At 38.2% G+C, this 27,327-nt stretch overlaps 1 protein-coding gene across 2 annotated transcripts in view; it reads left to right on the top strand.

Moving 5' to 3' along the window:
- The window catches only part of yrt (erythrocyte membrane protein band 4.1-like yurt), a 454,068-nt gene extending 427,133 nt beyond the window's left edge, over positions 1 to 26,935 (top strand). For both annotated transcript variants that reach the window (XM_067140591.2, XM_067140590.2), the window contains one exon: positions 25,898 to 26,935. In XM_067140591.2, the coding sequence (XP_066996692.1) occupies positions 25,898 to 26,071 (174 nt within the window). In that variant the 3' untranslated portion in view covers positions 26,072 to 26,935. The remainder of the gene's footprint in view (positions 1 to 25,897) is intronic.
- The last annotated feature ends 392 nt before the right edge of the window (positions 26,936 to 27,327 follow it).

Below are 27,327 nucleotides of genomic sequence, written 5' to 3'. Positions count from 1 at the left end.
AAATATTGTCACATCTCTAGGGACTTGAAATATATAAGAAAGTCCACTTCTGCTATGGTTGGCTTTATACAGTCATCTCGATGCATTTTGCAACATTGTGTCAGTCCCTCCCCCTCTCACTCTCTCCTCTCTCTCCTCTTCATGCCATGCATAAAATTGTAAGCACATGGCACACTTCTGCTTAGCACATTGGGTCAGCTGTAGGCTACAAAATTCATGCCTACCGTTGCACCAGCCGGTACCATCCTTTAAGCTGGTACGTGTACAAGACAAGGTAAATTAATGCATAAAGATGAAACTAATCACTGGGTACATACCCCACACAAACATAATTACCAAAGTAAAGAAAACTTACCTTTAGTAAACAAGAAGTTCCCGTGGATACTTAGAATTAAACTGGTACAGTATTAACCGGTATGACTAATAGAAAGAAAGACCAACTAGTTATGGAGTTAAAAAAATTTAATTTTAAAATATTGAAGATTGTTTAACAACTGGGGAAGAACAATACATTTAGCTGAAACTTAATGAAGTAAGGTAAGATTACTAGGATAAATGAAACAAATTAACACCTAACTCAAAAATTCAGAAGACGGCTGTCATTTAAGTAAAATTAAAAGAAAACAATCTGGTATCTTAAGTAGACCTATGGCAGGAGTTAAATTACCAATTCAGGTTTAATGACATGAGTTTTCACAAGCGTCTAAGTTTTAAAAGTTTTCAATCAAGAGCCAGAAAAAGGCCAAGAAAACCACTTTTGAAGTAGGACGAAAAATAAACCTAGATTACCGGAAAAGATAATTAAAATATTAGTAAAGAAACCCAGTACAGCCAAATAATAGCGCTGAAAACTGAATTCATGCTCCCAAAGAAAATATTCCTTTTAACCGTAATCCATGGTTACACTGATTGCTAGCCTAGAGCCACCAAGAAACGTGCTCCTGCTCACCATGATAGCTTCCAAGAGACAACGGCTACTACAAGCCAGACAGAGAGGTCAGTTACGTAACAGTCCTTGCTAGCACTGATTGGCCAGCGACAAAGGCACGGCTAGCAGTCGCACATGCCTGCGCAGAAGGCAGATACCAGTTCAGCGCCGTCCGGCACAGGACACCGGAAACACAACCATTTTAAAATAAACAGTGTCTTAGGCAAATAGCAATAATAAGTTAGGAGAATGGCCTCCAGTGACTTAGAAGTAGTCGTAGAAAACTAGTTTGAAAGATAAGCATGATGTGACACTAATTTCTACAGCAATAGCCAGTCCTAAACTTAAATGGGAAAGGTTAAAAACGTTACCTCGATAACACCGTAAAATCTGAGGTTCGAATCCGGGCATGAACTTTTTTTTTTTTTTTTGTTCCCAAAGGAGCATATCATGATGACATCAGGCAATGAACACACCAAATTTGACCGAGTTAATTTCATTGTTAAATACTTCACTCCATTCGTCATGGCACATTATTCACACGTGTCAAGAGAGCAAGTGCTGGCTCTTGTCCGACACGGCAGTTTTAGCATTCAGGAGGCAGTGAATGAGTGTAGTGTTTAGCGTTTTACCTAGGTCTGCTCTGAGATAAATATAGCAGCGGCAGGTGTCAGGGGACATTAGGCCTCTATTGGGCACTGGTTTAAAGCAGGTTTCTGCTAGGGAAGAAGACAAGTCAGTAGAAACTTCACAAAAGAAGCCGTACTTAAACTTGGCAGAGCTCATGTAGGCAACCAATCTTATTGGATGCCCATACATAGTGTGTAAACAATTGTGGAAAGCCAGATCCCATTGCAGAAAAGCTGTCACCAAAGTGTCTTTCTCCGATGAGCAGAAGAGCAGAAGTTAAATCATAATTGGGATCATGTGATCTTCTCTGACGAGACTTCTTTTAGTTTCGCGGAGGTCAAGCCAGTTCATGTTTGCAGGCCACAGGGAGCCTGATACGACAAATAACGGACCAACTACATTGGTATTATTAAAAGATATATAGCCAAATGTTCATGCATTGGCTGCATATCTATGTCGTGTTGGAGGGTAGATGTCACCTGATGGGACTGGTGGAATGTTTCATTGGATAGGTGACCATCTCACATCAGACCAATATTTGGACATTCTGCAGAATATTATGGTTCCAAGTGTGAGAGAGCGCTATCCAGATAAGGTAACACGGTTCGTGCAAGACAACTCGTCTTGTTCAGGGCTGGTTTTCTGAGCGGGATTCCATTGAAGTGCTCAGTTGAGTTCCTCAAGCTAGAGACTCAAACCCCATTGAACATGTGTGGGTAAGGTGTAAGTGCCTTATAAGAAACACTGGCCTCTCCCTTGTGTTTGCATGATGCTTTGTGGGGCATTATGTTGGACGCATTGGAGGAGATCACCCTTGATGAGGAATACTTACGGAAGCTTGTTGAATCAATGTCACATCGAATCCGACAAGTTGTTCAAGCTGGTGGATACTGGACGAGGTATTAAGTTGTGTCTAAAACAGTCCTTTTCAGGACTAACATAATAATTATTAAATTAATGTCATATGGTCCACATTTTTCAATACTATATTATGCAATATTATTGAATTACATTACTAAACTAGGACTAGTGTCGGCCTTGGCTGGCCATCTTCAGCTTTACTGTAATACATCTAATAAGTAAACAAATGTAAAAACACACAATTGACATGAAAATTAATGTAAGCCGGACTGAGTGGCTCAGACGGGTAAGGCGCTGGCCTTCTGGCCCCAACTTGGCAGGTTCGATCCTGGCTCAGTCCGGTGGTATTTGAAGGTGCTCAAATACGTCAGCCTCGTGTCGGTAGATTTACTGGCACGTAAAAGAACTCCTGCAGGACTAAATTCCGGCACCTCGGCGTCTCCGAAAACCGTAAAAGAGTAGTTAGTGGGACGTAAAACAAATAACATTATTATTATTATTAAAATTAATCTACAACAACAATTAACATTAAAATCTGGGATGAACTAATTGTAAAATCTGAAATTCTTAGCATCTGGAGTATGCTCATCATCCAGACTCTTTCCTGTATTGATATTTATAGAATTGTTGGTTCCATCACTGCTAAACATTACAATTTCAATTTCAAAATGGGAACTATAATAATTTCGTGTGGCTATTTCTAGCCGGGTGCTGCCCTTGTAAGGCGGACCCTCTAATGAGGGTGGGTGGCATCTGCCATGTGTAGGTAGCTGCGTGTTATTGTGGTGGAGGATAGTGTTATGTGTAGTGTGTAGGTTGCAGGGACGTTGGGGGCGGCACAAATACCCAGCCCCCGAGCCATTGGAATTAACCAATGAAGGTTAAATTTCCCGACCCGGCCAGGAATCGAACCTGGGACCCTCTGAACTGAAGGCCAGTACACTGACCATTCAGCCAACGAGTCGGACAAAACGTGAACTGGTAAATGTTGATTCTGTAGTCAGATCATCAATCACCAAATCTACTTGAGTGGTGTTAGCAGTATGTACTGTAAATAACCACCAGCTGATGCAGAACTGCTAGATGGTGTTTCCACATTGACCAACGTAAATTAAACGAAATGTTCCCATAGTGCTTGTTAAAATCATACTGAAATGCAGTTGGATATTGTCAGGATAGCACATGAAAATATGGTTAAAACTGGCATTCTTAATTTTTGGCTGGTATAAATTTACAATTCATTGCGGTATTCATGAAGTTAACCTGAATAAATGATAGCTAAACTTAGATAATATTATCGAATAGTAGGAGAGAGAGAGTGTGTGTTAATCAAATGGCATTGGTTATATGAGACTTACCTCCCGTTGCAGCATGTGGTGCATGGTGTATTGTGTGCCTCATACTAACGGTTGTGAGATTCAAAGGAAAAGGAAGGGGCGATTGAAGGGGTGAGGTCGGGGAAATGAGTGGAGGGAAAGGGGGGGGAATTAAAGCGGGGCCGAAGGATGTGGGAAAAGAGATGGCTGCTGAGGAAAAGTGCTCTGAATATTATGAAAAACTGAATTATGACTTGTTGGTTTGACGTTTCTGAAAACTGGGATTTAGAAGGTCAAATAGGATATTTGGCTTTTCTGAAATGTCATTAAGTTTATGATTCGGGTTAAAATATTGATCTTGAGCTTGCATCTGGGAGATAGTGGGTTCGAATCCCATTATCGTCAGCCCTGAAGATGGTTTTCCATGGTTTCCCATTTTCACACCAGGCAAATGCTGGGGCTGAACCACGGCCGCTTCCTTCCAACTCCTAGGCTTCCCCTATCCCATCATTGCCATAAGACCTACCTGTGTCTGTGCGACATAAAGCCACTAGCAAAAAAAAAAAATATATATATATATAAAATTGATCGACTGAATATGTATGAAGCAGCTTTCAATAATGTTAAGGACGGGTTCCTTGTTGATGATTTTGGGAATTTCCATATCGTGTTTTATGTCTGTGAATTTGTGATTATAGTCATGCATGTGCTGTCGTAAATCTGAAAGTTTATTGTACTTCAGGGCATTGACGTGTTCCGAGTACCTTATATTAAAATTCCTCCCAGTCTGTCCAACGTAAGAAGAATTACAACTGTGGCAAATAATCCTGTATTCTCCTAGTTGTGAAAAACTATTGAACTTCTTTTTGGATGTGGCATATGCAAGACATATGCATATTTAAAAAATTTTTTTGGTTTTGAAAACTACTTTTACATCGTGCTTTTTAAAGATGTTGGTGACTTGGTAAATTTGTTTGTTGAACGTAAAGATAGAAAGGGAGAAGTTGTTTTGTTTATCGTTTTTCAAAGTGGTAGAGGGACGATATTTATATTTGTTGATTATTTTTTCAATAAAGAAACTGTTGTGTCCATTAGATTTAGCTATATTACGAATGGTGTTCAACTAATTTTTGAGGTCTCTTTTAGACTTTGGAACACTGAAGGCTCTGTACACCCAGGGAGGTCTCTTCCCGCATCACGCTCACTTTTTTGTCTCCCTGGCCGCCTTCTGCTTGACGTCATGTGATATGAGACAGTGCTCGCCCTTCCTGCTGACACGTATTACCACTACAGTCTTAAATGGTCATAACTTCTGAACCATTCATGCAAATAATGTCCTGACAAGGTTATTCTAATCCTTATAAAATACTGGAGGAGGTCAAACAATTTATTTTGATGAGGAACTCGAGGATAATCTTGAAATAATTATTTAATTTTAAGGAGTTATATTTTTTACTGCGGACTGTTGCATAAAATCGCTTCTAGAGGGCAGCCGGTTGGAAATAGGTATGTGCCATCGCAGACTTTTTTTTTTTTTTTTGTAGAGGTTTCTATGCTCTACATTTCGTACGCTTACACTTGGGGTCTATCGTTGATGGTTCACGCAGCGTAAGCCAAGAAAGCAAGTGACCGACCGCCCGACATTTTTATCTCTTTCTATGTATTTACTGTATATCGGATTACGGATACATAATACTTTTATAGTGGTTCACTACGTGAACAGTGTTCGTGTTGTCAGTATCTAAAGTAGAATCACTGTACTGATTAAAATGCAGTCAGCATATTATGGAAACGTGTGTGGCGCTATAAATTGTCGGCACGTAAAAGAACTCCCGTGGGATAAAATTACGGCACCTCAGCTCTCAGAAAACCGTAAATGTTGTTAGTGAGATGTAACACAAATAACATTATTATTATTTCACATATTATAAAGACAATAACGACAACAACCATCATAGCCAGTTAGTTTAGTACTGTGATGGCATAACAATGCTTCCTCGTCAGCAATGCTTGGTTGTTGAAACACTTTGTAATAAACTCTTGAATATCTCCTTTATTACAGCTCGTACGGTAAAAAGGTGTCAGATATAAATGACTGAATAAAAATCATATTTTCTATAATTATTGTTATGTGCTAAGGCCGCTATTAGCCGTGGGCGACTAGTGGCGCAACTAGTTGCTCTGGCGAGTCACAGACCATTGGATCAAATGGAGCCTATTAGCCGCGGGTGACTAGTGGCGCAACTGAGCAACTAGTTGCCGGCCGTCATCTGAACCGGCGACTGCTCTGGCGACTTTTAATTGCTCAGTTGCGTGACGGGGCATTGCAGTAAATGTAGCCTATTAGCCGTGGGCGACTAGTGGCGCAACTAGTCGCCCGATACACCTCCCCGCGCATTCGGAAACGTCACTCGAGTTCGTGTTCTCACACCAGCTTGACGTAATGCGGACGATGGAACACAATTGAGTCAGCGATCCACCTAACAATTATCATTTTTCATTACCTTGTTTGGTCTCGTGTTGTGGAAGAGTGGATATTTTACTTATTGTGATAGTTTATGTATTGAACATGCAGACATCAAATAAACTACAACAGCAAATGAAGGAGACGGCAATATTATTTGAAAGTCAAATAAATTCTGAAGACAATTTTTGAGGTAGAATGAAAACCGGTCACTTGGGATTCCAGAACTGAAGCTTACACGGACAAAATAGAAACACTGAATTCTTGGAACAGCATTTTAAAGAACTTTATTCCAGAATTCGAAGCAAAACTCGTAGGTGAGAAGAATGCTCTAGGTGAGTATTATATTCTTTTTTGGCTAGTGGCTTTACGTCACATCGACACAGATAGGTCATATAGCGACGATGGGATAGGAAAGAGCCAGGAGTTGGAAGGAAGCCTTAATCAATGTACACCCCCAGAATTTGCCTGGTGTGAAAATGGGAAACCACGGAAAACCATCTTCAGGGCTGCCGACAGTGGGATTCGAACCCACTATCTCCCAGATGCAAGCTCACAGCTGCGCGCTCCTAACCGCATGGCCAACTCGCCCGGTATGTGAGTATTATAAAACGTTTACTACTCTTATATGGAAATATGTAATACCCATAAAAATTCTATAATCGTTTACATTTACAAGTACCATTGATCCATTATATGGCTATATTAGTGAATTACAGCTCAACTGGGAAACACTTGTACCATTGATCCATTATATGGCTATATTAGTGAATTACAGCTCAACTGGGAAACACTTGTTTAGCCCTGTGTCGTTTTCTGTTATTTTTTCTTTTATGTGGCCAAGCAATCCGTAAAATGACGACTTCGACATGCGCAGGTAATTGAAAAATTTACTGTCATCCTAATTTAGATAGTCAAACAATGTATAATATAATCCTCTAGTCAGCCGAGAAACAAATATAGGATGTTTCCGCTCTTTCCTAACCCTTCAGTTCTTCCTTTCTAATAGAAGAGCAAAAAGAAGTTCTTCGTAGGACACCATTCTCTCAACTGACTGTTCTCCGGTATGAACCGAGTAATTATTCACAAGTTGCGGCACTGATCGCCCGGTACTTAAATCCTCTGGCAACTAGTGGCGCAACTTAGTCACCCACGGCTAATAGCAGCCTATTAGCTGGGCTGAGTAGCAACTCAAATGGTAGAGCGCTGGCCTTCTTAGCCCAACTTAGCAGGTTCGATCCTGTCTCAGTCCGGTGGTGAAGGTGCTCAAATACATAGTTAGTGGGACGTAAAATCCAATGACATTAACATTATTATGTGCTAATAACTTATATTTCTGAGTATAATTCGAAGCTCATGAAATAATACAGTATCCGTGATCCAATATGTAGTATATACGAAGAAAGAGACAAAAATGTCATGCGAAAAGACACCTGTTACTGGATCTCGGTTATTTCAAAAGGGGGCCCCACACATCCCAGTCATGAGTAGTTAAATAATATAGCCCAGTTCGAAATTTCATATGGTGTGTTTCACGGTTAGACTGTATCCAGATGCAAAAACGTAATGAAAACTCTTATTTCTATTATTTAGTCAAAATTTCTAGTATTCCTTGACAAAATAATTTGTCTCTACGTAAGGACCAGGGCATTTATTAGGATATGGCATTTTAATGCAAAGAGTAAGGAGCTAGCACTGAGAAAATATGCCAATAAGAAGGCTAAGCATTGGGCTGGTTCATCAAGTAATTAAGTCTCCTGATACGTACGTTTTAATAATTTAATTCCATAAAGATGTCCATATGATGTATATTTTCCTATGCCATTTGATATAAACATTTACTTCATCAGGAAATAAATTAATTATTTTGAGTTGCATGGCAATATTTTATTTCTTATCGTATTATATGTCATGTATTTGATAGTTCATGTTCTACCTGCTCAGCATGTGACGAAATTTAACGCATTTTCACGTTTTAAAATCTATTGGAAGTGCCGTTACTTATCGAATCGGACTAAACCAGACTATTATTTGATGAAAGATTGAGAAGATGTTTCACAGCCACGAGAACTCACAGGCTTGCTGTACTGCGACTGTGTACCTTACTCGCGATCGTTCATATCCCGTGACGTCATAGCGCTCCAGCCAATGGAAGCTTCAACCGCCGGAGTAGCCTACCTTTTATTCTAGTTATCTTGCTGTACACCATGCTGTTGTATGCTGCTCGTTTGTGAATTTGGGGGTGTGAAGAATCTTGATGGATTGTAGTGACTGTTTGAGTGTTTTTTCTGAAAATTTTACATCTTAAGTAGCTTGGTGCCTGATAATAGTTAAGTCTAAAAAATTAATCTTCCAGTCCATTTCGGATTCATGTGTGAATTATATATGTGGGTCAATGTTATTTAGATTAATGAGGGCGGTAGCAGTGTCTGTGATGCTCTCATTCATAATCACTATGGTGTAATGTACATATCTTGCCCAGAAGAGGATGTTGTCAAAGTTGTTGTTTTTATTATTATTATTATTATTATTATTATTATTATTATTATTATTATTATTATTATTATTATTATACATACATACATTATCATTATAGACTGTTATGCCTTTCAGCGTTCATTCTGCAAGCCTCCAAGAATTTACTAAACGTTGCCACAATCCTCGATTTGCAACTAGTGTTGTGGCCCCATTTAGTTCTATACCTCTTTAAATCGTTAGAAACCGAGCCCAACCATCATCGTCTTGGTCTCCCTCTACTTCTCTTACCCTCCTTAGCAGAGTCCATTATTATCCTAGGTAACCTATCCTCCTCCATTCACCTCACATGACCCCACCACCGAAGCTGGTTGATGCGTACAGCTTCATCCATCGAGTTAATTCCTAAATTAGTTTTCATCTCTTCATTCCAAGTACCCTCCTGCCATTGTTCCCACCTGTTTGTACCAGCAATCATTCTTGCTACTTTCATGTCTGTTACTTCTAACTTATGAATAAGATATCCTGAGTCCACTCAGCTTTCGCTCCCGTAAAGCAAAGTTGGACTGGAAACAAACCGATGTAAAGATAGTTTCGTCTGGGAGCCGACTTCCTTTTTACAGAATACTGCTGATCACAATTGCGAGCTCACTGCATTAGCTTTACTACACCTTGATTCAATCTCACTAACTATATTACCATCCTGGGAGAACACACAACCTAAATACTTGAAATTATCGACCTGTTCTAGCTTTGTATCACCAATCTGACATTCATTTCTGTTGAATTTCTTACCTACTGACATCAATTTAGTCTTCGAGAGCTAATTTTCATACCATACTCATTGCACCTATTTTCAAGTTCCAATATATTAGACTGCAGGCTTTCGGCACTGTTTGCCATTAAGACCAAGTCGTCAGCATAGGCCAAACTGCTTACTACATTTCCACCTAAGTGAATCCCTCCCTGCCATTTTATACCTTTCAGCAGATGATCCATGTAAACTACGAACAGCAAAGGTGAAATATTACAGCCTTGTCTAACCCCTGTAAGTACCCTGAACCAAGAACTCATTCTACCTTCAATTCTCACTGCAGCCCAGTTGTCAACATAAATGCCTTTGATTGATTTTAATAATCTACCTTTAATTCCATAGTCCCCCAGTATAGTGAACATCTTTTTCCTCGGTACATTGTCATATGCTTTCTCTAGATCTACGAAACATAAACACAACTGCCTATTCCTCTCGTAGCATTTTTCAAATACCTGGCGCATTCTGAAAATCTGATCCTGACAGCCTCTCTGTGGACTGAAACCACACTGGTTTTCATCCAACTTCCTCTCAACGACTGATCGCACCCTCCCTTCCAAGATGCCAGTGAATACTTTGCCCAGTATACTAATCATTGAGATACCTCGATAGTTGTTGCAATCCTTCCTGTTCCCTTGCTTATAGATAGGTGCAATTACTGCTTTTGTCCAATCTGAAGGTACCTTACCAACACTCCACGCTAATTTTACTACTCTATGAAGCCATTTCATTCCTGACTTCCCACTAAACTTCACCATTTCAGGTCTAATTTCATCTATTCCTGCTGCTTTATGACAATGGAGTTTATTTACCAACCTTTCCACTTCCTCAAGCATAATTTCACCAACATCATTTTCCTCCCTCCCATGAGCTTGGCTGTTTGCAACACCACCAGGATGATTTCCTTTTACATTGAGATGATGTTCAAAATATTCCCTCCACCTCTCCAGTGATTCCCTGGGATCTATTATGAGTTCACCTGAATTACTCAAAACACTGTTCATTTCCTTTTTCCCTCCCTTCCTAAGATTCTTTATTACTGTCCAGAAAGGTTTCCCTGCTGCTTGATCTAGCTTTTCCAGGTTATTACCAAAATCTTCCCATGACTTCTTTTTGGATTCAACAACTATTTGTTTCGCTCTGTTTCTTTCATCCACGTACAAATCCCTGTCTGCCTCGGCCCTTGTTTGGAGCCATTTCTGATAAGCCTTCTTTTTACGTTTACAGGCTGCTGTCACTTCATCATTCCACCAAGATGTTCGCCTTTTCCCATCTTTACACACAGTTGTTCCTAGGCATTCCCTTGCTGTTTCTACTACAGCATCCCTGTATGCCACCCATTCACTTTCTATATCCTGAACCTGCTTACTGTCTACTGTTCGAAACTTCTCACTAATCATATCCATGTACTTCTGTCTAATTTCCTCGTCCTGGAAGTTTTCTACCCTTATTCTTTTGAGGACAGATTTCACTTTCTCTACCCTAGGCCTAGAGATACTTAGTTAACTACAGATCAGGTAGTGGTCTGTATCATCGAAAAATCTGCGAAAAACTCATACATTCCTAACAGATTTCCTAAATTCAAAGTCTGTTAAGATATAGTCTATTATGGATCCGGTACCCCTAGCCTCCCATGTGTAGCGGTGAATAGCCTTATGCTTGAAGAATGTATTTCTAACAGCTAAATCCATACTAGCACAGAAGTCCAGCAAACGCTTCCCATTCCCATTAGCTTCCATATCTTCCCCACATTTACCAATCACCCTTTCGTATCCTTCAGTTCTATTCCCAACTCTCGCATTGAAATCGCCCATTAGCACTATTCTATCCTTGCTGATGACCCCGACCACGATGGCACTCAATGTTTCATAAAACTTGTCAACTTCATCCTGATCTGCACCCTCACATGGTGAATACACGGACACAATTCTTATCCTAATTCCTCCAACTGACAAATCTACCCACATCATTCGCTCATTTGCGTGCCTAACCAAAACTATGTTGCGTGCAATGGTATTCCTGATAAAGAGCCCTACCCCAGACTCTGCCCTTCCCTTTCTAACACCCGTCAAGTACACTTTATAATCTCCTATCTCTTCCTCATTATCCCCCCTTACCCAAATATCACTTACTCTTAGCACATCCAGATGCATCCTCTTTGCTGACTCAGCCAGTTCTACCTTCTTTCTTCCTTAAGCCCCATTAGTATTAATAGCTCCCCATCGAATTCCATTTCGTTCGCCAAGTTGTTTCCAAGGAGTCCCTCGCCTGTTAAATGGGAGTGGGACTCCATTAGTCCCATAGGTTTGAGGCTTGTTTGCTTAAGATGTTCTGAGCTAGGTAAATTCATGAAGCAGAATGCTACCCTACTTGCACATAGTCCAAGTGAGGATCTCTCCTCTAACGGGTTATGGACCACCGGTGAATTGCATAGTCCTAGCCGCCTGAGCACAAGGAGGGCTATGACTCAGTTTATATCCGAGATGCCCACTCCCATTCCATACCAACTGGTATCCCGACTCTCAGGACCACTTACTAGGCCACTCAGCCGTTGCCCATGGTTCACGAACTAGGACGTGACTACAGTAACCCACAAACATGAACTATTATTATTATTATTATTATTATTATTATTATTATTATTATTATTATTATTATTATCATCAGTTTTGGTGTGTTCCAAAAAATCCAAGTAAATCTCAGCTAAGATACCCAAGGCCGGTGGTCCCATAGCCAATCCTTCCTGTTGATAAATAACATTATCGAAAGTAAAATAATTGTTCCTTATAACTAATTTAAGCATAGACATGAAATCCTGTATTTCTAATTTACTTAGGCCACTGGATTCGCTTAAATTATTTTGAGTGATGGGGTATACCTTGGAGATTTTTATGCTAGGATACATGTTTACAATATCTAATAAGTAGAGAGAATGATTGGATTGAATGTTATACTTTTTTAATTTATTGGTCAATTCTTTAGTGTTTTTGGCAGATTTGTTCGAAAAAACTGATAGTTCCTTCTTAATAATCTTTGAATGAATTGTGATGCTTTATATTGTACGTGTCCAAGGCTTCAGTACATAAGTAAATTGTCGTGCCACATGAATATGATCAACTCAGAATGGAGCACCTTTGATGAGAGCTTCGAACTCAGCCCGGCATCGAAGTCCTATCTTCCCTACTTGAGTAATATCCTAGCCGAGTCGTAGAGCATGCAGGTCAGTGGTGCGTTCGCTGGGCAAATACAAATTATTCATATAGTTGAGGAACCTTACTTGTGAGAGGAATACGTCTACTCCAATAAATGAGAAGAATGATTCTAATTTTCTGAACACAAGTTTAATAGACTAAGGAAACACATATTAATCTCTGCACGGATATGCCATTTCACTGTAAATTACACAAAAAAATATAAAAAATTCAATTAATCTCGAGTGTTTTAAATATCTGTGAGTCCATTCTTCAATCGCATTTACACTCGATGACCCTTTAAATCTCGAGAAGGCATCCCCTCTCTGATTATTTAATTATTGAATAAACACTTGTCACACAACGCACAAAAACACTATACACAGGTATTATTAAATATGGACATATTGTGCTGTGGTTCATTGTATTAAGACTTTAATTAACATATTCCAAATAATAAGTTATGATATCCTAATATCATGTGAACTGAGGTAAACATTTAACACTAGGATTACCAAACATTCTTTCTACCTACTTTTACCGAAGCGGTCATTTTGACCGATAGTGGCAGGTATTTGTTTCTTGAGGATATTGATGTCTGATAAAGGTTCGAATTTAGTATAAAAACATCATAGACCATAATTTAATTATCATGCATGACTTGTGAACACTATTATGAATGAATAAATAAATAAATAAACAAATAAGTACACTAGTAAGGCAGAATGTTCTTCTTACACACTTTACCTTACATTATATACATATGTGCATGAATGTCACTTTCTGCTTTTTAACTTATTTTTCGCACTGAACACACACACACTTTCTTTGGTCACCTTTGAAGTGAAATTAACAACAGACCAGTGTTTTTAGAGATTGCACGCCTTTCAATTATCTTGTTCCCTTCGCACACTTCTTCCCTGATTGATGAAAAACTCAGCAAGACGCAATACTACGTGTTCACTTAGGGTCTGATCAGTGGGTCACGTTTCATCTTTTCCAAGATAGAAAAACCGTTTACAACATACTTAATTTCCACATCCACAGCCAACCAAAATTTCATACCAAACTTTTCTGGTTTATTGGGCATATACTGCATAAATGGGCATCTAGCATTCGATGGAAAGAGCTGTTCATCCACGGTAATGTTCTCATTTGGTCTGAAGGAAATAGTAAAATTAGATATAAATTTGTCCCTCACAACAGGTACAAGCGCCAATCTATCAATTTTCAGGTGATCCCTACTGGTAGATTTGTCATCGAATCGAAGAAACCTCATGATATCCAGGAAACAGTTTCGTGCCACAGTTTGGGAGAAAATTCCAGGACCTCACTTTTGTGACCACAGATCGAGAAGGTTCGTGTCAGCTCCATAAGTTCCACGTGCGTATAAAATACCAATGACAGCGTCCAATTCTTCCAAAGAAAGTGTCCGTTCAGGATTGTTCAGAACTTCGCGGGCTCCAACCTCAGGCGCTGCTTGGATTCGTCAATAAAAAGACGACAAGCTGTAGCGGCACAAGTTCCTTCAATGTGGCGTTTTGCATGTCCTGTTAGACCTCGGACTTCCCTCAGTATATTTTACTGTCCTCGACGGCCTGGCAGGCTTTGTAGATCGACAAGAGTCCGCACTGTTCCATCCAAAGTGACTTCTTCCTCGCCGACCGTCATATGCTGACCACGCCCATATGTTGACATACCACAGCGTATGCTCGGCCTTCTGTAGTTGATATCGTGCTCCTTGCTAGTAATTTCATTATCTTCCTTAGTGTTTCCTTCAACTGAAAAATGTAATACAAAACTTACTTACACTGTGCACAGAATTACGTAAATACAAAATGACTAACTTCAAATAGTCTTACCTTTGTCATCAGCTGCTTTGCTAGTGTGCGTGCATCGCCATTTGGCGGGTAGTTCCCTAACCTTTGAGGTCAAAGGCTGGTGTGTGTTTTCATGTTCACGTGGAAATTCTGAAGGCTCGACGCAACTAGAATCACTATCCGAACTATTTCCGTTTGTCAAGTTACACAGGTCTTCGCAATTATCGAGGTCTAAATCAGTCCCAGCTTCATCGCTTGATTGTGATGGGGAAATTATATGCTTATGCTTCAGAATTTCAGCATCCATTTGCAGACTACGCGAGAACATGCTTCTTCGAGGGAATTACAATCGGGAATTCTAGTTTGAATGTTTGTAACGAGTGAACACGACAATTGACTGCTCGTTACGATTGCACACCTTTCATTACTGAACTAATACTGACTATATTTTCCTGTCATGTTTGAAAAGAGCCATCGGCTGTCCCATCGCAGCACAACAATACTACGGTAATAAAGTACACTTTAACTGCTTGTTAGAGTTATATCCCGTTCTAAATGAATGCCACAAAAGTCTGATGGGGTAGCTACTGCAATACCGGTCAAAATGACCGCCTGGTAAAAGTAGGTATGAGGCGCGCGGCTGTGAGCTTGCATCCGGGAGATATTAGGTTCGAATCCCACTATCGGCAGCCCTGAAAATGGTTTTCCGTGGTTTCCCATTTTCACACCAGGCAAATGCTGGGGCTGTACCTTAATTAAGGCCACGGTCGCTTCCTTCCAACTCCTAGGCCTTTCCTATCCCATCGTCGCCATAAGACCTATCTGTGTCGGCGCGACGTAAAGCCCCTAGCAAAAAAAAAAAAAAAAGTAGGTATGTGATCTCATAGCGCTAACTAGAAAGGAGTTACGGGTTTTTGAAGCTATGTGCCGAAAAGTACACTAAATATCGTTAAAAGCCACCGAAGGGTTTGCATGTTCTAACCGTATAACGAGAGTGATAGAGAAAACAAAACTGAAAACGGTCATTTTGACCGCTGCGGTAAACCTAGTGTTAAGTTAGGTTGAGTACACTTTCAAACACATGAAGGTCGTATCACGTCATTTACCTAGCCAGCTAATTTAATCATCTATGAATCTACTGTATCATACAAGGCGCTTGTTTCGTTGGGATTTTACTAACACAAACAACATGACATGGTTTAAACAACGTTGTTTCCTGTGAACAACACATATAGCGACCCAAATATCCAATACATCACATGACATAACATTTTAGCACTCCCTTTAAGAAAGGACAAGGAAATATACACTTCACAAGATGAATCACAGATGGCATAGTACATCTGTAGTTGGCAACAGTGAGCATTAGGCTCTTACTGTCTCCTGGGAATGAACCCAAGTTCTTCTGGCACATGGGGTATATTTTACCTGAAATTCCTTACACGATTTAAATAATTATAAAATGAAAATGGTGGGATTCTTCCTCAGTGAATACTGGAATCTATGCGACGGTGGTAGTATCTAAATTGTGGCATGCGATCATTGTATCGAAAGGAGAGTAAGCTAGCCGCCTGCAGTCTGTTCCCAATACGGTAGAGCAAACTTGGCTCAGGCTCTCCCTTGTCAGGGGCAATAAATCACAGACCATTTCCCATTTTCACTGACCGAATTTCATTACGATCACATTGTAAGTTTTTGCATAATCTTGAAAGAGTCATCTGACAATTTCCAGTAGGCGGTGCTAAGCTCGTGGGATTCCTTGAGCTTGCTCGCGTTGTCAGAGTCCAACATCTGCTTCTTATTAAGTCACCCTCTTGTTTGCTGTGTATTTATTGATTCAATTATGTAGAGCACTTCTTGGTCTCATCATTAGGCAAAAAATTCCCTGATTCAGAATAATGTTTACTCGTGAATATCCATCAGATACTTTGCGACTTCAGTGATTATTATTATTTATTATTATTATTATTATTATTATTATTATTATTATTATTATTATTATTATTATTATTATTATTATTATTATTAACAATTGAAAACTGTAAGTTGGTACTGGTGCATGTGCAGGGGAATTCATGGCATTATTGTATCTCGTACATTGGAACGACTACTTGAGTCTTGCTTGGTGACCTAGATTCATAGTCATGTGACGCTGGCATCGTCTGATCCTTGTCACACTAGAGAGAGAACGATTTCAATTGCAGGCGCTTGTACTCGCTTTCTCCTCTAATTACGTGCAATGAGCCTTCGGTCGCACGAGCCAGCAGAGAGCCACTCGTGTCCCGGAACGGGCGAAATGTGCTAGTTTGGACACTGTTTGTCGTAGAAATTGTGAGCGATGCACTGTTTGAGAAATTCTATATCTTTGCCCAATTTGGCTATTTTCAATATCGTAGGATACACAGTTTGACACCCAACTTTCTTAAAAGCTAGTTTAAGAACCTTCATTCTTCTTTTCAAATTACTAAAACCCAAACTAGAACAAATAAGATTTGGCTGAGAGAGAAGATCAAATTTTTGTACAAGAAAAAGTCCTTTTTAACCATAGATTATATGAGAATCACCTCAAAACTACAAGCTTACTTTTGGATGCTCATTGAAACCTATTTGAAGCCCAAGTTTATTTATTGTATTATTAAAGAAACAACAAACCCTAGAGAAAAAGCTACATATGTTAATGAACTCTAAACTCAACAATAACTTTGCTAAAGAAACCAACAAAAACACTAGTCCTAACATGCCCAACAAATTTCACCTTCCAGTCATAAATTTGTCCAAGGTACCATGGAATGAAGACGAAAGTTCCATTTTAGCCATGGGCCCCAAACACAATTGGCCTAATTTTAATACTCTGAACACAGCCATCACTACAACAGTAGAAGCAGAATTAGCCATTAGCAAATTCCCAGCGGATAAACAAGACGAAGTAAGAATTGAAGTAAAAAGAAAATTAAACTCCATTCTTAACCCAAAAAAACAATATTAACTTCCGTAATTCACCCCTTACTACTCATGACGACAGCAGCTACAAGGATTCAATTCTCATACAAAAGCAAATACATGCTCTCAAAAAGAAAATCAATGATGATAATGTTAGAATTACGAAAGCAGATAAAGTTGACACTACCGTCATAATGGACAAAAATGAAAGATAGCTCATTCTTACAGTAAAGTAGGACGCTACCTCGAGAATCCAACATCAGCTTAAACAGACCCTTATGAATACTTTAAATCTGTTGACAGATCAAGAAAAAATGAAATTAATATGAACCCAGGTTTACCCACTGCCAAAGCCCTCCCCAAAATACACAAAACCAGCGTCCCCATTTGCCCAATAATTAACTATAGACCGAGTCCGTGATATAAAGCATCACAATTCATTCAAAGATTTTAGAAGGCACTATCATTTCTTGTCAAACAAATCTTTCAAAAACACTAAAGAATTGATCGATAAGTATAAAAGTTTAACATTCAATCCAATTATTCTCTCCACTCATTCGATATTGTAAACACGTATCCTAGCATACAAATCTCCAAGGTATATCCCATCATTTAAAACAATTTAAGCAAATACAGCGGCCTAAGTATATTAGAAATACAGGATTTCATGCCTATGCTTAATTAGTTATAAACAACAATTATTTCACTTTCGATAATGTTATTTATCAACAAGAAGGATTGGCTATGGAATCGCCAGCCTCGGGTATCTTAGTTGAGATTTACTTGGATTTTATGGAACATACCAAAATTGATGATAATAATTTTGACAGCATTCTTTTTTTGTAGATGACATCATAGTAATTATGGATGAGATGCTGCTACCACCCCCATTAATCTAAATAACATTGACCCGCATATAAAATTCACACTTGAATCTGAAATTGAACGGAAAATTAATTGTTTACTTAACTATTATCAGACACCCAAGCTAATTAAAATATAAGATTTTCAGAAAACCCACCCAAACAGTCACTACAATCCGTCAAGATTCTTCACACCCCCAAATTCACAAACGAGCTGCATACAACAGCATGGTGTACTGAGCCTTCAGTGTTCCAATGTCTAAAAGAGACCTCAAAACGGGTTGAACACCATTCGTAATATAGCGAAATCTAATGGATACAGCAGTTTCTTTATTGAAAAAATAATCAAGAAATATAAATATTGCCCCTCTACCACTTTGAAAAAAGATAAACAAAACAACTCCTCCCTTTCTATCTTTACAAATTTACAAAGTCACCAACATCTTTAAAAAGCACAATGTAAAAGTAGTTTTCAAAACTAGGAGAATACAGCATTATTTGCAACAGTTGTAATTCTTCTTACGTCGGACAGACCGGGAGGAGTTTTAATATAAGGTACTCAGAACACGTCAATGCCCTGAAGTACAATCAATTTTCAGCTGTACGACAGCATATGCATGACTATAATCACAAATTCACAGGCATAAAACAAGATATGGAAATTCTCAAAATCATCAACAAAGGACCCCTCCTTAACATTACTGAAAGCTGCTTCATACATATAGTTCAATATTTTAACCCGAATCATAATCTTAATGACACTTTATAAAAGCCAAATATCCTATTTGACCTTCTAATTCCCATTTTTAGAAACGTCAAACCAACAAGTCATAATTCAGTATTTCATAATATGTGAATTTCCTCAGCAGCAATCTTTTTTCCCCACATCCTTCGGCCCCGCCTTAATTTCCCCCTTCCCCTCCAATCACCACTCCTTTCCCCGACCTCTCCCCTTGCCCCACCCCCTCACTGCTTTTCCTGCCTCTCTCTCCTTGCCCCACCCCTTCCTATTCCTTTGAATCTCACAACCGTTAGTATGAGGCACACAACAATACACCATGCAGCACATGCCGCAACGAGAGGTAAGTCTCATATAACCTATGCCATTTGACTAACACGCACTCTCTTTCCTTCTATTCATTGATTTTATCTATCATTTATTCAGGTTAACTTCATGGACACCGCAATGAATTGCGAATTTATACCAGCCACAAATTAAGAATGTGTCAGTTTTAACCATATCTTTATGTGCCATCCTGACAATATCCAACAGCATTTCAGCATGATTTTAACAAACACTACGGGAACATTTCGTCTTATTTACGTTGGTCAATGTGGAAACACCATCTAGTAGTTCTGTGTCAGCTGGTGGTTATTTACAGTGCATACTACGAACACCACTCAAGTAGATTTGGTGATTGATGATCTCACGACAGAATCAACATTTACCAGTTCCCATTTTGAAATTGTAATGTTCAGCAGTGACGGAACTAACAATTCTATAAATATCAATACAAGAAAGAGTCTGGATGATGAGCATACTCCAGATGCTAAGAATTTAGAGCCTAATTTATTTTTCAGATTTTACACTTAGTTCATCCTAGATTTTAATGTTAATTGTTTCTGTACATTAGTTTTCATGTCAGTTGTTGTTTTTACATTTGTTTAGTTATTAGATATATTACATTAGGGCTGAAGATGGCCAGCCAAGGCCGAAACTAGTCCCTAGTTTAGTAATGTAATTCAATAATATGCATAATATAGTATTGAAAAAGGTGGACCATACAACATTAATTTAATAATTATTATTGTGATCACAAATCAAAACATAATTAAAGGCACAATGCTAGATTTTGTAATGAATGTAGAGTAGAACTCAGACCCTGGTTTGATGCTGTGAGACTGTAAGATGCAGTGGAGAAAGTGATTGTAACCTATCCTGTCTCATGTGATCCACCCTGCCCTTTTCTCTCAAATTAACATGGCCACTTTGACCAGTCAGGTACGCAGTTCACCAGGGACAGATATGGGGGTGACTTCTGTGTGACAATACAGTAACATTTCATAAAAATGAGTAGCAAAAGTGGACTCTGCACTACATAAAAGGGTACAGTGCTTTTAAAATTGGCCTCCCTCACTACCTCTTATATGGGTTTTGGATTCTACGGGAAATTGTCTGTTAGGCTATATGTACACAAAATTTCTTGATGCTGCTCTGTACTTTAGTACTACGGTGCTTAATTTTTAAACTTGAGTTCCTGGGGGTGATACAGTGAAGGAATGAAGATAAACTTATATGGTTTCAGTAGTAAGACAGTGTGGTTTGTGAGTCAGATTTTGATGTTGGGACATTTACTGTGCTGGTAGGTATTGGTCGGTCTTCCGTTCATGTACAGTACAGGCATGTATGGAATTGTTCTTATCGTCTAAGGTCAGGGATAAGTTCTTCTTAAAAAGTTACAATTTTTACAGTTTCATTAATTTCACTAAATAGAATTAATTGGATAATGGCTTATTTGAGTGCCTCGGGAGTAAACACAAAAAGGGGCATGGCATGTTTAATAGCAACCACAAAATTGTTAGTGCTGCGATTCACTTGTAGTTTTTATTAAACTTGCCATGCCTCTTACCATTATTTACTTCCATGCCCCTCATTTTAATTAACAATCTTGCTACTGAATGTCTCTTTCTGCCCCTGACTACTATCTTCACACTAGTATTGCATATGTCCAACCCTGGTGACAATGACAGACTCCATGCACTGCGGCATGCTACCCACAAGGTCTTGGATCATTTTGTTGGGGGATGCACATCCACTCCTCCAATAATGTTGGCCACATTTTATTTCAGGGTGTCACAATTTTGATGTCAGACATTTTGCTCAAGCATATTCTGTAGGTGCACAATGAGGTTGAGGTCTGGACTATATGCTGGCCAGTTTAGGAGAAACGAGCTGTTGGGGGCTGAGAAGAAGTTGGCGTAGAAGAACTGGTATGATGAAGAGAGACTCCATCTCTTTGAAATCAACAGTGTATGGAAATGTGGAGATTGTCTTTGTCCTTTTGTGTTTTCATGTTTGTCTTTGTCTCCTCTTTCTATTGCACCCTCTTTCCACACTGATCTGTCATTGTTTTTGTTCTATGTTCCTTTTCATGTTTCTCTCTCCCCATATGACAAGATGTTGCACTTGCGGTATTGTTTGGTAGTTTCTTTCTTTCCATTACTGTGCATGTATATGTGCATTGATGAATTCCTCAGAGACCTTGTGGACAGTAATATTCCTTTTGGGGGAAAAGTAATTGTACTAGGAAGAGATTTTAAGCAGATGTTGCCAGTACTTCCACATGCTTCTAAGAAAATTGTGTTTCTATTTAAAAACATGCAGGCAAAAGTAGATGAATTAGAATTCTATGATTTCTTACTTCCAGTTGATAATGCAGATTGTCACAAAAAAAGATGAATCTTCACAAATCTCTAGCATGGATAATAGCAAAAGACGATGTGGTTTCAGAAACATTTGGAAGAGACTTCATATCTTCAGATAATGTATTGAATTTTTCTAAATTTGTTATTCTTAGTCCCGATAATGAAAACTGTGTTGAAATCAGTGGTTAAGTTATAAACCTTATATCTGGAACACTGAAGACATGGCCTGTATCAGCATATAGAATTTATAAAAGAAGAAGAAAGAGAACTCCTTTAGTTTTGAATAGAATTTTTAAATGCCAAGGTGAGTAGCATAGAGAGTAGGGCATTGGCCTTCTGTCGAGGGGAACCTGCCAAGTGTAACAATCCGATTTGCCAGAAACTTCGCTCAGTAAGAGAGGGGTCAAAATAAACGAACACATTTCGGCTTATACGTAGACACTCGACCGTTTCTGAGAAAATGACGGGGTTGTAAGTTCACCTGATGCAGTGGCACAGTAGCTTTCGCCATGGCTTCACACTTTTGTGCCCCGTGTTCAAATACCGATGAGACTGATTTATCATTTATTTGCCTTTGTCCATTAACGATTATTACACGAATGGTTTTGTTCAATGTATTTTGAAATATCATTGTACTTTTTTCATCTCTTAAGTTCTGCCTGGTAAATGAATTTTAAAATATCAGTTGTTCTACACTCATTGCGCAGCAATGGGATATCACAACTAAACGCGATGCAATAAAAATCCATGCATTGATTCATAATCAATCGCAAGCCCCAGTTTTTGGAAAAACAATCCATTGTGTACGGTTTGTCGCAAATTTTGATAACACGTGAAATCTTCAGTAATGTTAACGACGTTTATTTTCCGAGTGACATTCCCACCCAGAAATGTAACTGTGGCAAACTTGGCTTCATCGATGTTCATGGTGTGCAAAATTTCTATGTTTAGAATGTTTCTAAAATTAAAATTTTAAAAAAGTAATTGGCTTTACATCCCACTAACTACTTTTACGGTTTTCGGAGACGCCGAGGTGCCGAAATTTACTCCCACAGGAGTTCCTTTATGTGCCAGCAAATCTACAGACACAAGGCTGATATATTTGAGCACCTTCAAATACCACTGGACTGAGCCAGGTTTGAACCTGCCAAGTTGGGGTCAGAAGGCCAGCGCCTCAACTGTCTGAGTCACTCAGCCCAGCTAGAATGTTTGTACGATCGGTATCATTCAAGGGAATGTACCATTACTCCCTGAAGCGTTCATAGTGGAATAAACTTACAAAACATTGTAATTCCCAAAAAATGCCATATATATAGTTGTAATTTTACAATCAACAACATCTTCGTATCCACTAAATTGATAAGAAACCTTTGTGTAGCAGTCGTCAATGGACATAATAGATAAATAAAAATAATCAGAATTTGAACACGGGGCGCAGAAAATTTGAAGCCGTGGCTATAGCTACCGTGCCAGTTAAGCTTGTTATGCTCTAAAAGGCGTGTAAAGCACGTCAGAAAATTAAACCATCATTTTCTCGGAAACGGTTGAGTGTCTACAGATAAGCCGAAACCTGGATTCACTCATTTCAACCCCTCTTTTGCTCAGCGAAGTTTCTGGAATATTGGGTTGTTACACTTAACGTGTTCCCCTCATGAGCCCACTTGACAGGTTCAATCCTCGCTCAGTCTGGTGCTCCAATACGTCAGCTTTGGGTCGGTAGATCTACTGGCATGTAAAATAACTCATGTGGGACAAAATTCTGGCAGCTCAGCTTCTTCAAAATCTGTAAATGTAAGTTAGTGAGACATGAAACCAATAACATTATTATTAGAAGGGCTAGGAGGAAGAGGACTGAAATAACATTTTAGCCTTTTTATTTATTTATTTATTTATTTATTTATGTATGTATGCATTTATTTATTTATTTATTTATTTATTTATTTATTTATTTATTTATTTATTTATTTATTTATTTATTTATTTATTTATTTAACTGATTATAATAACAATGTCACTGAACTTTTCCTTCTCAATAATCTCAGGATTCCTAAGATTCCACTGTAGTTATGAGAGAGTTCCCCACCACCGAAAACTTGCATTGTCTCGCTCAAGTATGTTCAACTTTGAATTTCAGGGAAATTTTTTGTACAAAGTGTGTGAAGATTTTTAATTTGAACAGCAATCAAATTCATCAAGATACAATGTCATATTCATGTTTTTGCAGAATTTTTGTCAAGACACTGCCACAACATTCAGCCTATTGGCTTTTTAATATTGAATTGCTCACATTCATGTACCTAATGCCGTTGATTTTAATATTTACCTGAATATTTTAATCTGTCAGGGAATGCTGTGTGTTATGTTTTTCACTTAGCACTATTAACTCAATATGTCATTCTGCATGTTAAATAATATATAGGACTAACATTTTCCCTCTTTCAGTTGATATTTAGGATAAATTAAATTATATATTAATCTTTATACGAGGGTAATCCCATAAATAAGGTCTCCTAATTTTTTTATAAGTACAGAACTCTGTTCCTGTGCTGTTGGTCACAATATTGTGAAGAGTGTTTCCCGCGCTCGCATATAAACATGCGCACACCGTACTGAGGCACTCAGTCTTGGCTTGGCAGCCATTGAGAATGGGGCTCCCGTTGGATGTTATTTTGGACATTTTGGACTCAGTTGTCATGGGTGACGAAACCTGGGCCCACTTTACACCTGAGACCAAGCAACAATCACACCAGTGGCGGCATCCCTCTTCGCCAAAGCTTCGGAAATTCAAGCAAACACATTTGGCTGGAAAGCGATTCAGCACCGACGACGAGGTGAAAGATGTTCACAACTTCCTGACCAGCTTGGCGGTGAGCTGGTGTGACATGGGCATACAAAAACTGTTACAGCGTCTACAAAAATGCATTGACCAAAATGGTGATTATGTAGAAAAATAGATAAATGTTCAAGCTGTAAAATTATGTAAACCATTGTAGAAATAAACAGGTCTATGTATTTATAAAAAAAATAGGAGACCTTACTTTTGAGATTACCTTCGTACAACAAGTAGCTGAAGATGTCCCGTATATAGGACGAAACATGTACTACTAATTTATATCCTAGTGATTTACTTCACTAAATATATATTGTATTGTAAAGGTGGACTATAGCATCTATTGATTTGTATATGTGGGTGACGTCTATCAGGATGTCTTTCAGCGTACACACTGCATGAAAGCGTGGCATTCTTTCTTCTTTCAACATACACTACGATCATGCTTGCTTTTCTGCCTTTATACATACCATCATTTGTAGCCTATCCTGTAAGACTTCCTTCTATGCAATACCACAGGGTACAAAGGAATAATGTAATTCACGTTACATGGCACAAAACTTAAACATTAACATAACACTGGTTGGTACTACTGAGGGAACCACATACGCTCTAGTAGTGGCCTGTCAACTGGAACAGACGTCATTCCCAGATGGAAATGATGGTACGCCATGAATATTTGCCTTAGGACTCCACAACAAAAGCCATTATCCTTCTAGTAATCTCTACTTTTTATTTTCTTTGGGTTAGTTGACGTTGTTCCATTAAGAACAAAACATGAACTTAGTGGTCAAAAACCACTTTTTGAGCATTGTTGGAATTGCTGTACAGGCTAAATTTGTGAGCTCCAGTATGTACTCTGATTCATTGAAAACAGTACATCAATATTGCACATCTCGCTTAGGATATTTAAGATGGTGGTAGTTTTAGATAATTCATTCTCTATAAAAAAATAAGGATATTTGATTGAGGATCTTAAGTAGGAAACCTGAAATATTGTAGTTTCTAAGTGTACACCTACCTGCCTCGTCCTGTGTGTTCCTTGATTACCATAGCTTTCATCGAAGGACTGCTTGCTGGTTTCAGTTCTTTACATCTTGTGAGTACATTTTGAAAGAAAGGATAGGTACTGGTGGAAGATGTTCCATTTAAAAGCACTTCACAGAGCCCATTTGATGATAATCGGCCATTCTATATCTTCCTTTCTCTCTCTCTTTTTTCTTTTCTTACACACATTTTTTTAAAATACGAAGATGAAATCAATCAATGTATCCATCTATCTACTGTATCTATCTATCAATAAAACTATATTTTAATTAACTTGTTGGTGTTACTATTTCAGGAATCCTCATCAACAGGAAATAGTCAGCAGGTACTACACAATATTGGAGCTCCCAGCTTAAATCAGTTGTCACCATGGTTAGTTGCTTCAGAAGCAATGACAGTAACACCCCATGTTGCTAAAACTAAAGAACATGTTGTGCAGAGGAAGACAGTCATCACAACAGAGCTATAAAGGAATTAAAATGACTTTGTTTTATAATGGTATATGCATCTTACAGACATGTAAGGATATGGCAGCTATATATATATATTATTTATCATTTGTTATTTTATTATTATATTTTGTTTTGTATTAGGCAATTATTGTTTCCATATCTTCAGATGAAGATATGAGTATATTGATAAGGAGAAAAAACTAAGATAAAAGACTTGCAATTTCAGTTACGGTATGTTAGTAAAAGAGATGATTTTATTTTCATGTTGTATGTGTGGTGATTAGTACAAAAGGTAAACTTCTTTAGAGAAGAAAATTCAGATGTGTACTTTAAATTGGAAAGGTCATGTGATGTTGCTTCAAATTAAACTTTTTAATAGATATTGTTACCACTCTGAAGCATTTTATATTAAATAACTCTATCCTATACATTGAACTTGCATTGTGACCCAGTGGTATTGCTTCCAGTGATGAAAATAGCCTTTAAAAAATTGCATTCATGCAAGAACAGTTATGTAGGGCTTTTCAAGGCAGTTACTTTATATGTTGTTATGTGTAGTTGCAAATATTTATTTGAAAACTATTTCATTTTATATTTCTGTTGTGAATTAAGATTATCCGGTCAAGGAATTCATTGAGTTTTGGATGTTCCAAAATATTCATATTTTGAGTCTGTATTGACTCCTCCAAATTTTTCAGGGGAAAGAAAGAGTTACAAGAAATCTACAGTTGTATTTTATTTTATTGAGTTTTATGTCCAGCAGAAAGTGAACTTTGATTTTATTTTATTTTTTACCAGTTTAAGTCTCTGCTTCTGGTATTAAGAATTGGAACCCCCTTCCTTCATCCAAAGAAGCAAAATATGTGCCTTTCAATTATTGTAATGGAATATTTAGGCCTACTTATATTTTGATTTCATTTTTGAAATGTTTTCTAATCTTCTTCTATGACATGCTTTTTCATAAATTAAAACAATCATCCTATTTATAGAGATCTTTTTGGATAATTTTTTTAGACTTTACAGACTTCATTTGAACTGCTCCAACATACTGCTCACAAACCAGTTGTAAACATATACAGTAAAACCTTGTTAAGACATTGCCATAGGAGACAAGGAAAGAGAATGTGGTAAGCAAAAAACCATACTATTGAATACTCGAATAAAAACTATACAACAGGGATATATAAACACTTGATATGGGTTTTTCAACATACGTGCATTTTGCGTCGTGTATGTAGGGGTACAGTAAAAGGCTATCTACCATTACTAAAGA

Source organism: Anabrus simplex, chromosome 2 (genome assembly GCF_040414725.1).
Source record: "Anabrus simplex isolate iqAnaSimp1 chromosome 2, ASM4041472v1, whole genome shotgun sequence".
In the NCBI taxonomy this organism is placed as follows: Eukaryota; Metazoa; Arthropoda; class Insecta; order Orthoptera; family Tettigoniidae; genus Anabrus; species Anabrus simplex.
The sequence above is the reverse complement of the archived record's forward strand: the minus strand, read 5'-3'. Positions and strand labels throughout refer to the sequence as shown.